Below are 13,597 nucleotides of genomic sequence, written 5' to 3'. Positions count from 1 at the left end.
GGTTTTGGCAGCTGTTTTACACGCCATAGCTGGAAATGATCTTAAAAAAAACAACAAAACACATGACTATGTAACTTTAGCCTTGAAACTAAAGGGACAATTCTGGTATTATGACATTGTAGCTGCTTCTAAAACTGACACCACCTGTTCCTCCCTCCATTTCACATAAATGTAGAAATTTGGTGTCTGTGTGTAAATGCGCATTAATGGGCTGATACTTGGGAGCTCATGCAAGCGTGTGTCATCATAGCAGCACTGTCTGTCTCTGGGTGTGTTGTGCGTTAGATCATAACCCTGTTTTCTGCAAGCGACAGCTCTTCCAGTCCCACGTGCAGCTGAGCCCTCTCGGTTCCACCAAAACTGAGCCTCGTGGAGCTGCTGCCCCGCTGGGCTGGCTGGAGGGGCACTTTCCATTGCTGAAGTTTTGTGCTGACTGCGTGTAGAACTTCTATTTGACCCTTCAAACACGTTTCCAGCCCACTGGAGACACGCTCTGATTTGAAGCAGTGCTTATTCAAAAAGAAAATTCTGGTAGCAAACACATGAAGAGCTCTGCATGGGAAAAGGCTTTTAGATCAATGTTAGTCCCCTGGGAATCTCTGACTTTTTGCACTAGCAGTGGTGCCAATACTGTGATTTTTATTAAGAAAAACCTAATGGCTGTTTCCTTCTTCCCCCCAGTTACCCTTCATATCTGAATAACAGCAAAAGGTAGAACTTCATATCATTAAACAATACGTTACTTAGAAATAAGGTGAAAAAAACTACCCAGGTTTGGAGAAGTGCTTTTTTTAGTGTATAATGGCAGACTTTTAAGAGGGTTACAAGATATTTGTGTAGAATTTGTACACCTGGAAATACCTTTTGTTCAGTTATCATTATACGAATGTATGGGTAACAAGAGAGCATATTGTTTCAAAAGTGCGCAAGAATATACAATACAATTGTAACTGATAGTTGTAATTATATAGTCAATAGTTGTTAAACTAGCCAGTAAACCAGAGTTATTTTACTCTGTCAGGTGCTGCTTAGATCACTATCCTTTTTCTCCTGTACTGCTCTTGAACATCCTCTCATATTTTTAAGTGTTCCATTGCTTCCCCAAGCACTTTTTGATGGAGGGATTATTTCTGTGATGCTTTTTTACTCTACTGGCAAGATGCAATCCATTCATTACATGAATCAATGCTAAAATGTTTAAGGAATAGTCTATGTAAAGAAATTTAGTAGCAGGTGCTTGTAGAAGAACAAGATCTAGGGAACTGTGAACCAGAAAACCTCATTGTGTTTTAGTGTTATGTGTTAGACCCCCTCTCATTTCAGGTATTTGCTACTTCAAACATCACTGTCCGGAGGTAGTGAATACTGCGGAAAAAGGACAAGTTAACTTCTCAACTGCATTAAGATGCTGGAAATTACAATTAAGTTGCCTTAGGGTAAAATACATTAAACAAATCTTTGGTCTTGTTCCATGACGTGGGAAATGCCTAATGCAATTTTTGGCATCGTATAAGATGAAATGGCGAGTGGAGCGGGGCAAAGCTTTTCCTTCGTGGGCCCAGGGTGAGAGGGTTTTGCTGAAGAGTGGGACATAATGGCAAGAGATGTTGAGAAAAGAGTTTTCCCCCCCATTCCCAAACTTCAGAAGCTGACAAAAACAAATGGTGAATCTAAATACTGAGCTTGTGGTTTCTTACAGCTAAGCTGAGAAGAGGAGACTGCGGGGTGACCTCATTCATGTTTACAGATGTCTAAAGGGGGAGTGTCAGGAGGATGGAGCCAGGCTCTTCTCGGTGACAGCCAATGACAGGACAAGGGGTAATGGGTTCAAACTGGAACACAAGAGGTTCCACTTGAATTTGAGAAGAAACTTCTCAGTGAGGGTGACAGAGCCTGGCCCAGGCTGCCCAGGGGGGTTGTGGAGTCTCCTTCTGTGCAGACATTCCAACCCGCCTGGACACCTTCCTGTGTAACCTCATCTGGGTGTTCCTGCTCCATGGGGGGATTGCACTGGATGAGCTTTCCAGGTCCCTTCCAATCCCTGACACTCTGGAGATCAGAGCTCACAGGTGTCTTTGAATCGCAGCAAGGAAAAAAAGAAAGAAGCTGCCCAAGTAAACATCCTTCAGTGCATGGGGAGATGACAGCTGCTTTCTAACAAGATTTTCTGCTCTCCTGGAGGAAGACCATTTGTTAATAAACCATTTGAGAATCCATTTTTAAGGGATTTAATAAAATATACACGTACTACCTTCCACTACAGGAACTATTATTCCCTTGGGTAGGAGAAGTGACTGGCTGTGGGCATTAATGGTCGCTTCCTGTGATTCCTGGCATTATCTTGCTCCCATTTGCACTTTTTCAACATGAAGTGAAATATTTTTTTATGAGAATCCTGCACTTGATTCCTGGCTCTTATGAGGCATGTATGTGTTCTATATTTTATTTATTTGTATTCAGTCATGTCCATAATTCTTGTTGTTTTAGTGGCCATGTCTGTAGCACAGGTATTGTGTGTTTGTTCATTCTTTCCTGGGTACCAGAAAGTTTCCATATCCAGCAAATTCCATTAAATGGAAGAGGTAATAGCATTTGTGTGAATTAAATGAATTGTTGTTCCGTTCTTGCCAAAGATTTTTGTGAATAATTCATCCATTTCCATCAAAAACTGAAGATTTCCTATTGTGATTGTTGCTGTCAATCAAACAAGAAGCCTCAGCCTATTATGGTCTAATAGATGCCTGGAGGGCCTGGGTAACCCACAAAAGAGAAAAGAGGAAGGTTTTCTATTGCCATCTTTGCAACTTTGAATGTAAGTTTCTAGTTTGAATGGCATTTCTCTTGCTTGAGGAATACCAGAAGATGCTCTTTAGTGACCGCTCTCATAGATTTAGGAGGTTTTGCCTTGATAACTCAAAACTCTGCACTATTTCTAATTGTAAAAATGACAGGTACTAGTTCTGCTGCAGTGTTGCATCACTGTGCAAGGGTGTATGGTGGGGAAAGTGGTATTCAGAAATACAAAAACTGAATAATGCGGCTTCACTGCAGTAAGTGTCTGTGAATTTGAACAGTTCAAGTGATTAATCTTTTGTTACAGCTCTTCCATGTTTTTCTGTTCTTTTTCAGCTCTTGGACAAATTAAAAGATCGCTGGATGCACACGGGGTTATGGAGAAACCTGGAGCTGGTTAAAACAGTTATTGCTGAGCCTCAAGGAGGGGCGAAGAGTGACTTCGATGAACTGCTGAAAATATACTACGATGCAATAAAATGTAAAGGAGAAAGAGGTACGTTCTTCAGACATGCGAAATAGCTGATACAGGCTCTTCAAGCTTAAAAAAAAGGTTTTCTTTAAGTGCGTAACAATTAGAATAAGGTACGGATAAGTAGTTAAATTAACCTCAACTTAATAAGTTATTATGATAAATTTGGAAGATTAATTGCTATTTACGCTGTTGTGTGAGGATATAGTGAACTACAGGATGATGCATCATCCTAATAGTGGTATTCAGGAGGCAGGGAGCTGTGTGAGGACGTGCAGTTGTGCGGCCAGCAGAGCGCAGAGTCGCTTCGCAAAGGATCGGGCTTACAGCGCATTGCATAGCTGTGATTTACCGTTTTATATTAGGGCCACTATAGGATTTATCCTGAAAATACTTAAATATTAGTATAGAGAATAAAGAATGATAGTATGTCAAATGAGAAGTAGGACAATTTTTGGAGTGCAAAATTTAAGGTTTAAAATTTTGTTGTAAGTACATACGGTTCTTGCATAATTAAGCACCAATATATTATGTAGTGTAAAATTATTTTGCTAGTTGATATTCAAAATCACAATAGTATTGATCTCATCCCTCTATTAAAGTCAACATTTTAATATCCACTCACCTTTTCCAGACCGATACACGGTGTATTATGCTATATTACGTGTAGCTCTTTAAAGATGTTGGTGAAACTTGCCCTGGGTATGATTTGTATGTTCCTCTCTGCCCTGTTGAAGATGGAGCGCTCCTCATAGCCGTATGCAGAGGAAAAGTCAGCGAAGGCTTGGATTTCTGCGATGAGAACGCCCGTGCGGTTATAACCATTGGTATTCCATTTCCAAATGTGAAAGACCTGCAGGTAGGTTATCAACACCTGCTGCCTCGTGCGATGTTCTTTCAGGGCTTGCACAACTTTCTTGAAGCACCTCTTCAGCCACAACATGTTTTGTCTTCCTAAAATATAACACACCGTACTTCAGTATAAAAACATTTACATTCAAATAATACTTAACAGTTTTTCTAGAGCTAGAAAAGCTTTGTTTTAGAAGCGTATGCTGAAATGACCTTTTAGAAATATTTGGTCTGTAGTATGGCTGGAACTCTTGCAATTTACTCCAAATTATTTCCAGAAACTCAGGAGTTTGGGTTCTAAATAATACAAAATTAAATGAAAAAGAATGTGTCAAGAGTGAGTTATGTTCATAGTGGATTATGTTCCTTAAGATTAAAGTAGTCTATTTGATTTTACCTTGACTTCAACCAAATATGTAATATAATAGGATCACAGGCAGTACATCCCATTACTGATAACTAAATTCCAAAAGAATCAGTGTTGTGTTGAGCTATTGTTTTAATTAGACTGAAGAAAACCTCTAAATTTTTAAGTAGGGACAGGGACACTAGCTGCCAAATTGCAAGCAGCTGAAGGTTTGAGTATATATATTTAGCTATGGTAATGCACAAAGCACTGCTGTGATCAATTCTAGATGAGAGAAGGGCAGGCACCGGTCTCTGAGCATCAGACCTGAGGAGCTGGCTGGTGCACGGCACTGCTCCTACAATAATGCTCGGGGAAATTGGTTTTACTTTGAACGTGTCTTTTGCTCAAGAGCTTGGATCCAAAGTGATCTCCAGCTGGCAGCACTTCCCTTGCAATTGAACCGTGTTCTGTTTTGTCCAAGACTTCAGGGGTTTTTTTTAGTTGCAACCTGCCTATGATGCAACTTCATCTTTAACCTTGCTTTTATAATCAGGTCTAAATCCTTTGGAATTGAGGTGGGAACAGAGTTGGGTTTTAAAGTGAAAGCCACTGTTCAAATATTCGCATTAAACAGCAGAAATAATTTGTGATAAGGCTATCAGGAAGTATATAATTACAGTATTTCATTCAAATCATTTTCCTATTTGAGATTGTTTTCAAAGCATGTAATTAGAGGGCAATATGCAGGGTGGGTTTTTTTTTTTGTAGGATTTTAAGATTAAAACCTGGGTATTTTAAACCTTCCAGCTTTGAATTTTTGGGAGGAGCTTGAGTTTTCAGCAGACAGAAGAAAATTCAAAATATAGTGACGTGAGTCAAGTTAGACCTACATAGACATGGCAGGTACATCTGTTGCTTTTACACAGCAATAGGTGCTTAGTAGCTATACCAAAAGAAGGAACTGGCAAGATGATTAATAACGACATCACTTGAAAAACAGGAAATGGAAGTGATTAACAATTCCCTTGGATTATCTGTGAATTATACACTTCTGGGATTGGTTTAAATCACTAAAAAGTGTTCCACTTCCACACAAAAATACACTTGCATGTCTGCTTTTTGGGTTACCAAAAGTCCTCTTAAGACTCAATTCTCTAACCCCTTACTCCTGCACGTAGCTTTTACTTGTGTGAGTAATCCCTTTAATACTTGTGGGACTGTGCACAATCACAGGGGTGCATAGAATCGTACCTTTGGAGACCAATGTTTTATGTTGGCAGTTTGATGTTGGCTCATCTCAGCTAATATTACTTGTCTGTGATCAACCTGCTTTCTAAGTATAATTTATGATTTGTAACTTGATGCTAATACCACTGAACTGTAATATTAGAGAACATAAATAACATGACAGAAAAAGATGTGTAATCCCATATACATGTTATCTAACATATTATTCATTAACTTCTGTTATATATTTTGAATTGTAGCATTTTGGATCCAGATATCAGCCTCTACTTGGGCAAGAAACTCATTGTCAAGCCTGGTGTATAATATCCAATTTTATTCTCTCCATATGTTTGTGCTAAATATATGCCACAACTTCTGGAATTAAATGGCAAGCGTTTGGTCTTCTTAAGTAACAGTATGCTTTTATAAGTTACATTATTTTCTGTAGAACCTTTAATGACTAGAATTCAGTTTCTTTTCCAGTTGCCTCACTTAAAATTTTATGTGTATAGTGTCTTGTGTTCACTCATTTTTACAAAGGGAAGAGTCTAAAGCACTTTGTTAGTGTTAAGGAGAAAGAAATGATTAAGGCTCAGAAGTGTACTCGATAATAAACGATACTGATTTAAGAAAGAGAGGCCAAAACCCTAATTCTGACTTACTGAAAACGGTTTCATATTGCTGAAGAGTCGGGTTGCTAAAGCAAAATATATATAAAAGAAATGTTAAAGTATTGCTTAAAGCTATGGTGCTCTCAATGGTAGGCTTTGGCTCTAGTAAAGCAGGAAAATTTATTTTGGAGCCAAAACTGACTTCTTTGGCTGTGACCAGGATTTCCTCTGCCCACCGCTGGGACCTGAAACTGGAGGTAGGAAAATCTGATTTTGGAGCCAAGTGTGACTTGTTTAGTTCAAGTCATAATTTACTGTTCTTACCTCGGGGACCTGAAAATAAAGAAACTCGCTATGAAATGTTGATAATGGGTGGCTCTGAAGTGCAAGCGCTGAGCTCGCTTTCCCAGGGCATTTCTTCCCTTCCACCTTTCCAGATGCTTTTGATCGTCGTACAGTAGAGTCTACTTAATCATGTAACAGCTAAGAGATCTTTACCAAAATACAGAGGAAAATGCAGTCAAACCCTTTTACATCAATAGACGTGCAAGGAAAATAATCTTGATAAGGCCAGGATTTCTGTGTGATGACATTACTCAAGAGCTGTGGCTGAGTTTGCCGTTAATGAGAAGTATTTCCCACAGCTACTACAGGGTGAATATGAACTACGATGGCAAATATTTTCTTGATTATTTCCAGCAACGTAATTTGTGAAAGGTGATGGAATACATCATTTCAATTACAATTTTTCTAGGTTATAGGTAACTCCATGGTGCAAAGAATTTGCAGCTATCTGGCTGAAGTTTCTTTCTCCATTCTTGAGGGCTCAACAAACTGAGATACTTGTATCATTTTGGAAGAACGGCATTTTTCTGAATATTTCAGTTGAATTCTAGTCTTCGTGGAAGTTTTTGAATCTACATGCTTTTCCCTCATTGAAAAGAGAAAGAATGTAGATAAATGGCTGCTGAAAGAATTCATTTCTTGCATCCTATTTTCTAAGATAAGAAAAACTTCTAAGAAAACTATTGCTGTTTTAGATGCTTAACCTGAGTTGGGCAACATACTGTGCGCTTCCCACTTTTCCAGAAATAAGGATGGTTGTAAAAAGTCAAAGCCATTCAGACTCTTTTTACATCCAATGGAATTAAGAGAAAAATATTGATGGCAGAGTATTGATGTGGGGGTAGCTGTAAAATCCTATGGAATCCAGCATTCCTGGAGCTAGGAAAGGTAACGCTGAGGTTAACTTAGCATGTAAGATGAGTGGATGGCATTTCTCTTCTCCCGGTGCAAGGTTAATGTCAATATGTTGGCACAGATCACAGAAATCATCCCTGAATATATCCGCAAGTTAAGCCTTTGGATAGATAATACAGCAAATCAAAACTTTTTGTTGACGTTTAATAGTTTACTTTTCTGATCCATAAAAAATTCCAAAGTGATTTTCTTGTGTTTATCTTGTCCTTAGCAAGTAGCGTTGACCTTTCCGTTTTTACTTCACTGTCAAAGCATGTTGAAAGCTCTAAAAGTGAAGCTATCACCTTGGGGATTTGTAAGGATGACTGACACTTCCCACTTCACCTGAGCCGCGGTGGCACCGAGCGGCCGCGGCCGCCTCGTACCTCGAGGGAAGCTGTTTGGGTTTTTCTTTCACTTCTGCTTCACTGGAAATGGATTGAATTTTCTCTTCAGAGGAGAGTTTTGGTTGCATTAGATTTTAATCAAGTCACTTGTTCGCAGTCTCTCAAAGCCTACAAGACCGAGATGAGTAGATGGGCCCGGGGTGGATGTGCTACAAGATTTGTCAAACCGGAAAACTTCCAGATCTCTGAGATGCCGCATGGTGTAGTTGACGATACTAGAAGTGTTTGGTGGTTACAACATTACATAAGCTTCCCATCTCCCTAACACTGGGATTAAGAGTGAGAATACTGGGGAAGTGTTTAGTCATAAAATACCTTGTGAGTTCAAAATAAGAGGAATACGGCTGTGCACGAAGCGCTAGTGCTGGTTTTCTGCCCCAGAAGGGACAGTGGCCGCTGGCAGACTCCAACAGACAGTAGTTTGCTCTTGGGTTGGTTGGCTTTACCTTTGTAGTCAGATCTCACATTTAAGCTTTTGGGTTATGGAGAAACGACCTCTCAGTGTTTTTCCATATATAGTTTCTTTCTTGCCACATTCATGATTTGTTTTTTTTTCCTGGTTTCAGTAACTTCTCCTAGTTTTGATTATATTCAATCCCATGGATGCCCGGTACCTTTCCAGGTGCCCTGTTTGAGCGCAACACTCTGCAAAATAGCTCAAGTGAGATCTCCATCTGCAGAGATGTTCTTTCTCTAGTCTATTCACTCTTACCAGGGGAAGGCATAGAAATTTTCAGGCAGAAAAGGTCACCTGAACTATTTTTAAGTTTCCGTGGCTTTGCTGCGCACGCTGTTGATTTGAGTTGTACCCCACGTGCCGGGCAGAGCCGCAGGGTTCAGCCACCCAAAGATTCGTCTGTCCAAGTGATTCTGGGAGGACGGAGCTTCAGAGCATCTCAAAGATAGTTGAGCAGCACAAGGTATTGATCATGTCTTATTCACCATATATATGGTCTTGCTGTGCTCACAGCCGCGGGGCTTTCCTGTTGTTTTTTTCGAGCAATGCGGTATTTGTGTTCACACTGCACTTGGAATGCTTGGAGTCTGCCAGAACATTTTTTTCCCTGTGGGTTAATAAACTGAGACATTGTGTTTAGATACAACTTTTGGTAGGTCTGCTGATGAGCAAAGAAGTTTGAAGCATATTCTACGACTCGCCCAGGTTATTTAGTCTTAAATCTCACAGACGTTGTTACCGCCTTTCAAGTTAAATGCTGCACTATTTAATGCTACTTCCATTTAAGGATTTTCAGATGTAAAAGAAAAGAAATGGAGTTTCATGTTCTTTACTTTCCCACTCTCACAAACTTTTACGATTGCTTGGCATTCAGCAGGGGGAAAGTAGATGGCAAGTATATTCTTGAAGAATTCTAATTATTGCTATTTCAGGTGGAAGAGAGACTCTAACTGGGCACAGGAGACTTTTAGGTTGGTAGACTTGCTTAAGAAACATTTTTATGTATTTTTTGGGGATGGAAGCAGAGAATGACTACCTGATATTTTTTCGGAGGTGGGGAATTAGTAGATCTTGAATGTGAATATGTCTTTTAAGAGCTTTTGTTGATTCTGCGAGCAATGGCCTTTGTTTTCATTACTATTTTTCCTCTCATAAAACCAGAGAAACAAGTCAGTGGAATGCCAGAAAACACATATATCCATTTTCAGACTTTTTATTTCCATGGAGAACAGATGGAGGAGAGTGCTGGGGAGTGAAGGGCATGAATTTACACGTGCGCATGTACTGACACCATCCCCAGCTTATTTGCCTTTTTCCTTTTAGGAGTTTTCTCTTTCTGGAACGTGGGTTACAAACCACAGGTTCCAAACTGGAGGTCGTTTTTAATCTCCCAGAGACAACAGGAGACAGTTGAAGATGTTTGTGGAGTGATGTCTTATAAAAGAACAGGCCTGGCTTCTCAACTAGTAGTAACAGTTAGGATGGTTTGGTTTGCTTGTGTTTTAGAAAGCAAAGTGTAGCGCTGTATTTGGTTAAATAAAGTAATGCATCATAAAAATATCAAAACTTTGCCAGATGAATTTAAACTCTAGTTTTTGAGCTACTCTTCTGAGCTTTGTGTCATAAACTGACTGATATAGTCCATGGTCATCGCAGTATAAATCCACGTTCTCTACCTATATGAATCCTCAGGACATCTGTGTTTCTTTATGGGAAGCAATGTTACTACAAGTAATTGTTTTAGTGGTTTACCAAACACTTGTGATATAATATAATATAATGAATGTCGTTTAATGTTGACATCGAAGAAAAGCTGGTATTGCTAATTCTGATTGAAAAATACATTTGACAATTCTTCTGAATCGTAGCAGAAACCTCAAAATGTTTTTCCAAGTCATAGAAAAAAAAAAACCCAATTGTTCATGGCATTTCTTTTCTGTTGATATTTCTCAGTTAATATTCCGTAGTGGAAGATGTCAAACTAATTAAGCATTAAAAGAAGGAGCGGTTAGCAGGTATATGTTGTTAGACTTGGGTTAATGTGGATGTGACCGCGACCTCCCAGACAGATCAAAGCCTAATCCGTCTGACAGCGACAGGATGGCAGAACTTGCCACGGGCCTTGTGCTGCTGCCACCGCAGCCATTTGTCTGCAAAGCATGCCCGAGAGCTAGGGGTATGTTTTTAAGGATGAACAGGTAAAAGTAAAAGGCTGTCTTCTGACATTTTAACTAATCCCTTCTAGCCTGTGGTTTACTGCGCATTGCGGATATTTGCTAGCAGGAGAGACTGGCTTTTTCACATATGCAACATGTCATTTTGAATTGGGCGCTGACTTGATGCTTCATAATGTGAGAGTTATACAATGAAATAGATTCTGATTGCATTAAAATGACATGCCCTGGCCTTTTACCTTTACTAGTCTTATAATGCAAACTGAACTCTCAGCAATGTAAGTTGTCATCTCATGCTGAGACACGATCATTTAAGTGAGAAAACAGAAATATTTTCTATTAACCCTTTTTCTAAGATAGGAAAGATAGGTTGTTAAGATGCATTACACATTTAGCCCAAGAGAACGTGGATTTTTGTATAATTTGAGAAATGAAATGGCATTGATGTGCAGTACAAGCAGGATAGATTTGCATAATGCAAAAATGTATTAGAAGAGTGTCTAAGTAATGTGTTGTATTCACAGCGTAATGCAATACAATGCAGGTGATCTGACTGGTTTCCATTCTCCTGGTACTTCAGTGGTTTGATGCACATGATTAAAATGTCATAATTTTATCAGTGTAAGACACATGACCGGTTACTCTAATACTGTTTTCGACAGTCTGTTAGCACAGTGAGACACTCTGGTTAATCTACTTTTATTACAAATGGCCAAAATGTTACTGATAACAGAAATTCTTCAGAAGAGGAAATTTTTAGAAAGTTTAGCAGGACTAGAAGACAAATCCAAAGTATGTTCAGGAGACTGTCATTGGTTATGTTTTAAAGACTTCAGTGAAATTTTCCATCATCATACCTTATTTCAAGAGGTGAGGAACACCCTTTTGTTCCTCCAGTGGTATTGCCATTTGGAGAAGTGCACAGATAAGCTTAAGTTCCTTTTTAAAGAACGGTTTTACTGCTCTTAAAATGTTCATAAGAAATCATCTCCTGTTTTGAAATAAATACAAGGGCAACCTCCGATGCCAGTCACTAAATCCTGAGTGACTGCAACAAACATTAAATCTGTGAAATCAAACTGAATTTACTTTCTGGCTGTAAAGACTGAATTTGTAAATTTGACAGGCAATTTAAAGGGCATAAGTACATAAAGTAAAATTTCTTATCCAAATGCAACTTGAAAGTTACCTGTCAGAAGAAGTTAGAAGTCTGCTGTTTTCTCTCCTGAAGCGTGTCCTTTCACTTGTCAGTTTAGAAAGGTTAATACTGTACAAAAGAGCAATGGAAAGACCCTTTTTGGTGTGGTTTTGTGGGGTTTTATTTAAAAGAAATTCAGTCCCCCTCCTCCCAATAATAACAAATGCTTTTGATATATGTTGGAACTATATGTACTGGCCAAAACCAAAATTATTGTTCAAATTCAGATCACACACTTTATATAAAGTTCAAGCACTGGAGCACACTTTATATATCCACTTATTTAATCAATGTTTGCTTGTTTTCCCCCATTTAGATGATTTCCTTTTCAACGTAATTATTAAAACCAATATTTTGTGATTTCTTCATCAGGTTGAATTAAAGAGGAAGTACAATGACCAGCACAAAAATACAAGAGGCCTTTTACCAGGGAGCCAGTGGTATGAAATTCAAGCTTATAGGGCTCTGAACCAAGCCCTGGGAAGGTGAGATAAACTGAACATAATTAAAAATATATACATTTGTAGAACTTCGTTTTGGTGGCATCTTGAAGGAGTAATTCCTGATAACACAAAGGGGATAAATCAGGCTGGAAAACTCGTATCGTAGAAACAAGATCTTCAGCTGTTCTGTACTGGTAACTGTCTGGGTTTCAGTCTGTGCATTTGAGTGTTGTTATAATTCAGAATTTTTGTTTTACATTCGAACTCCACTTTAGTTTGGTTGCAGGTTTTAATTGCTTGTAGTCCAGATGTGCAAAAAGGAAAGCGTTTGCAGAGACAAATAGCTCTTGAGCTTACAAACCAAACGAAAATCCTTAGGTCTTTTCAAATGTTCTAATTATTCACACTCTTGGGGGGCTCAGAACAATTGTTCGATGTTTAGGCTACGAGTACATTTGAAAGAGAGAAACAGCTTTTTGTTCTTTTTCTCCAACCATTGTGAAAGGTCAATTCAATTATCGTGCCCACTGATCTCTTTCCAGATTTACAAGAAGCGGTAGAGCTTACTTTCTCAAATGAAAAAATTCCCCCCACTTTTATGAACAGGCTAGAATCAATTCATCCTTCTCCAACAAAATTTATCATATACACAGGTAGTTATAGCTGTCTGTCGCAGATCATGCCATACATCTGTCACAGAGCTACAGACACAGGTTTATAGGTAAGGAGAGAAACGTCAGCTGGAAGACTCCTGTTATTTAAATCAGACCTAATACAAATGCAATAACATAAATTGAAGTTTAGAAAGAAAATTGAGAGAAAAGCATCTACAGAGTAAAATCTCTTTGTAAATGTGTGTTGTTACAGGCCTGGTTTATTAGATTCCTCTTTGGGGAATAAAAGCATTAGTTAAAGTATTTGTGCGGGTTTTTCTTAAACTTGTTTTCATTCAGTACATTCAAGAAATGAAGGAAAATTGAGCTTCTGTGGCATCTCTAACAATTTTTATGCAAGACAGTAGGAAAGCACTTCTTGTATATTTTGGCATATTCCAGCTGACTCATTACAATCCCTGTCATCCGATCCCCATGGGTTTTAGCATATTCACTCTATGTTTACACTGTTTTCTTGCTCTCCTACAGGTGTATAAGACATAGGAACGACTGGGGTGCTCTGATTTTAGTTGATGATCGCTTCCGGAATAACCCAAATAAGTACATAACTGGTGAGCTGCAAAAATCTTCCTGGGAAATTACTAATATTAATAAATAGTGAGAAATTAATATTACAGAAATATGGTTATACAAATACAGATGAGCAGGAAAAGCCTTAATGAAATATATCACCCCTAGGGTGAAATCGGTGTGCTCAGTTC

The 13,597-nt window shown here is 38.7% G+C and overlaps 1 protein-coding gene across 6 annotated transcripts in view; it reads left to right on the top strand.

The window, feature by feature from the left end:
• Positions 1-13,597, top strand: part of BRIP1 (BRCA1 interacting helicase 1) — a 46,882-nt gene that overhangs the window by 29,075 nt on the left and 4,210 nt on the right. For all 6 annotated transcript variants that reach the window (XM_021300432.2, XM_021300429.2, XM_065036272.1 and 3 more), the window contains 4 exons: positions 3,130-3,289; positions 4,003-4,124; positions 12,152-12,264; positions 13,365-13,447. In XM_021300432.2, coding sequence (XP_021156107.2) covers positions 3,130-3,289; positions 4,003-4,124; positions 12,152-12,264; positions 13,365-13,447 — 478 coding nt within the window. The remainder of the gene's footprint in view (positions 1-3,129; positions 3,290-4,002; positions 4,125-12,151; positions 12,265-13,364; positions 13,448-13,597) is intronic.

Source organism: Columba livia, chromosome 20, assembly GCF_036013475.1.
Source record: "Columba livia isolate bColLiv1 breed racing homer chromosome 20, bColLiv1.pat.W.v2, whole genome shotgun sequence".
NCBI lineage: Eukaryota > Metazoa > Chordata > Aves > Columbiformes > Columbidae > Columba > Columba livia.
This window is presented reverse-complemented; position numbering and strand designations above follow the sequence as displayed.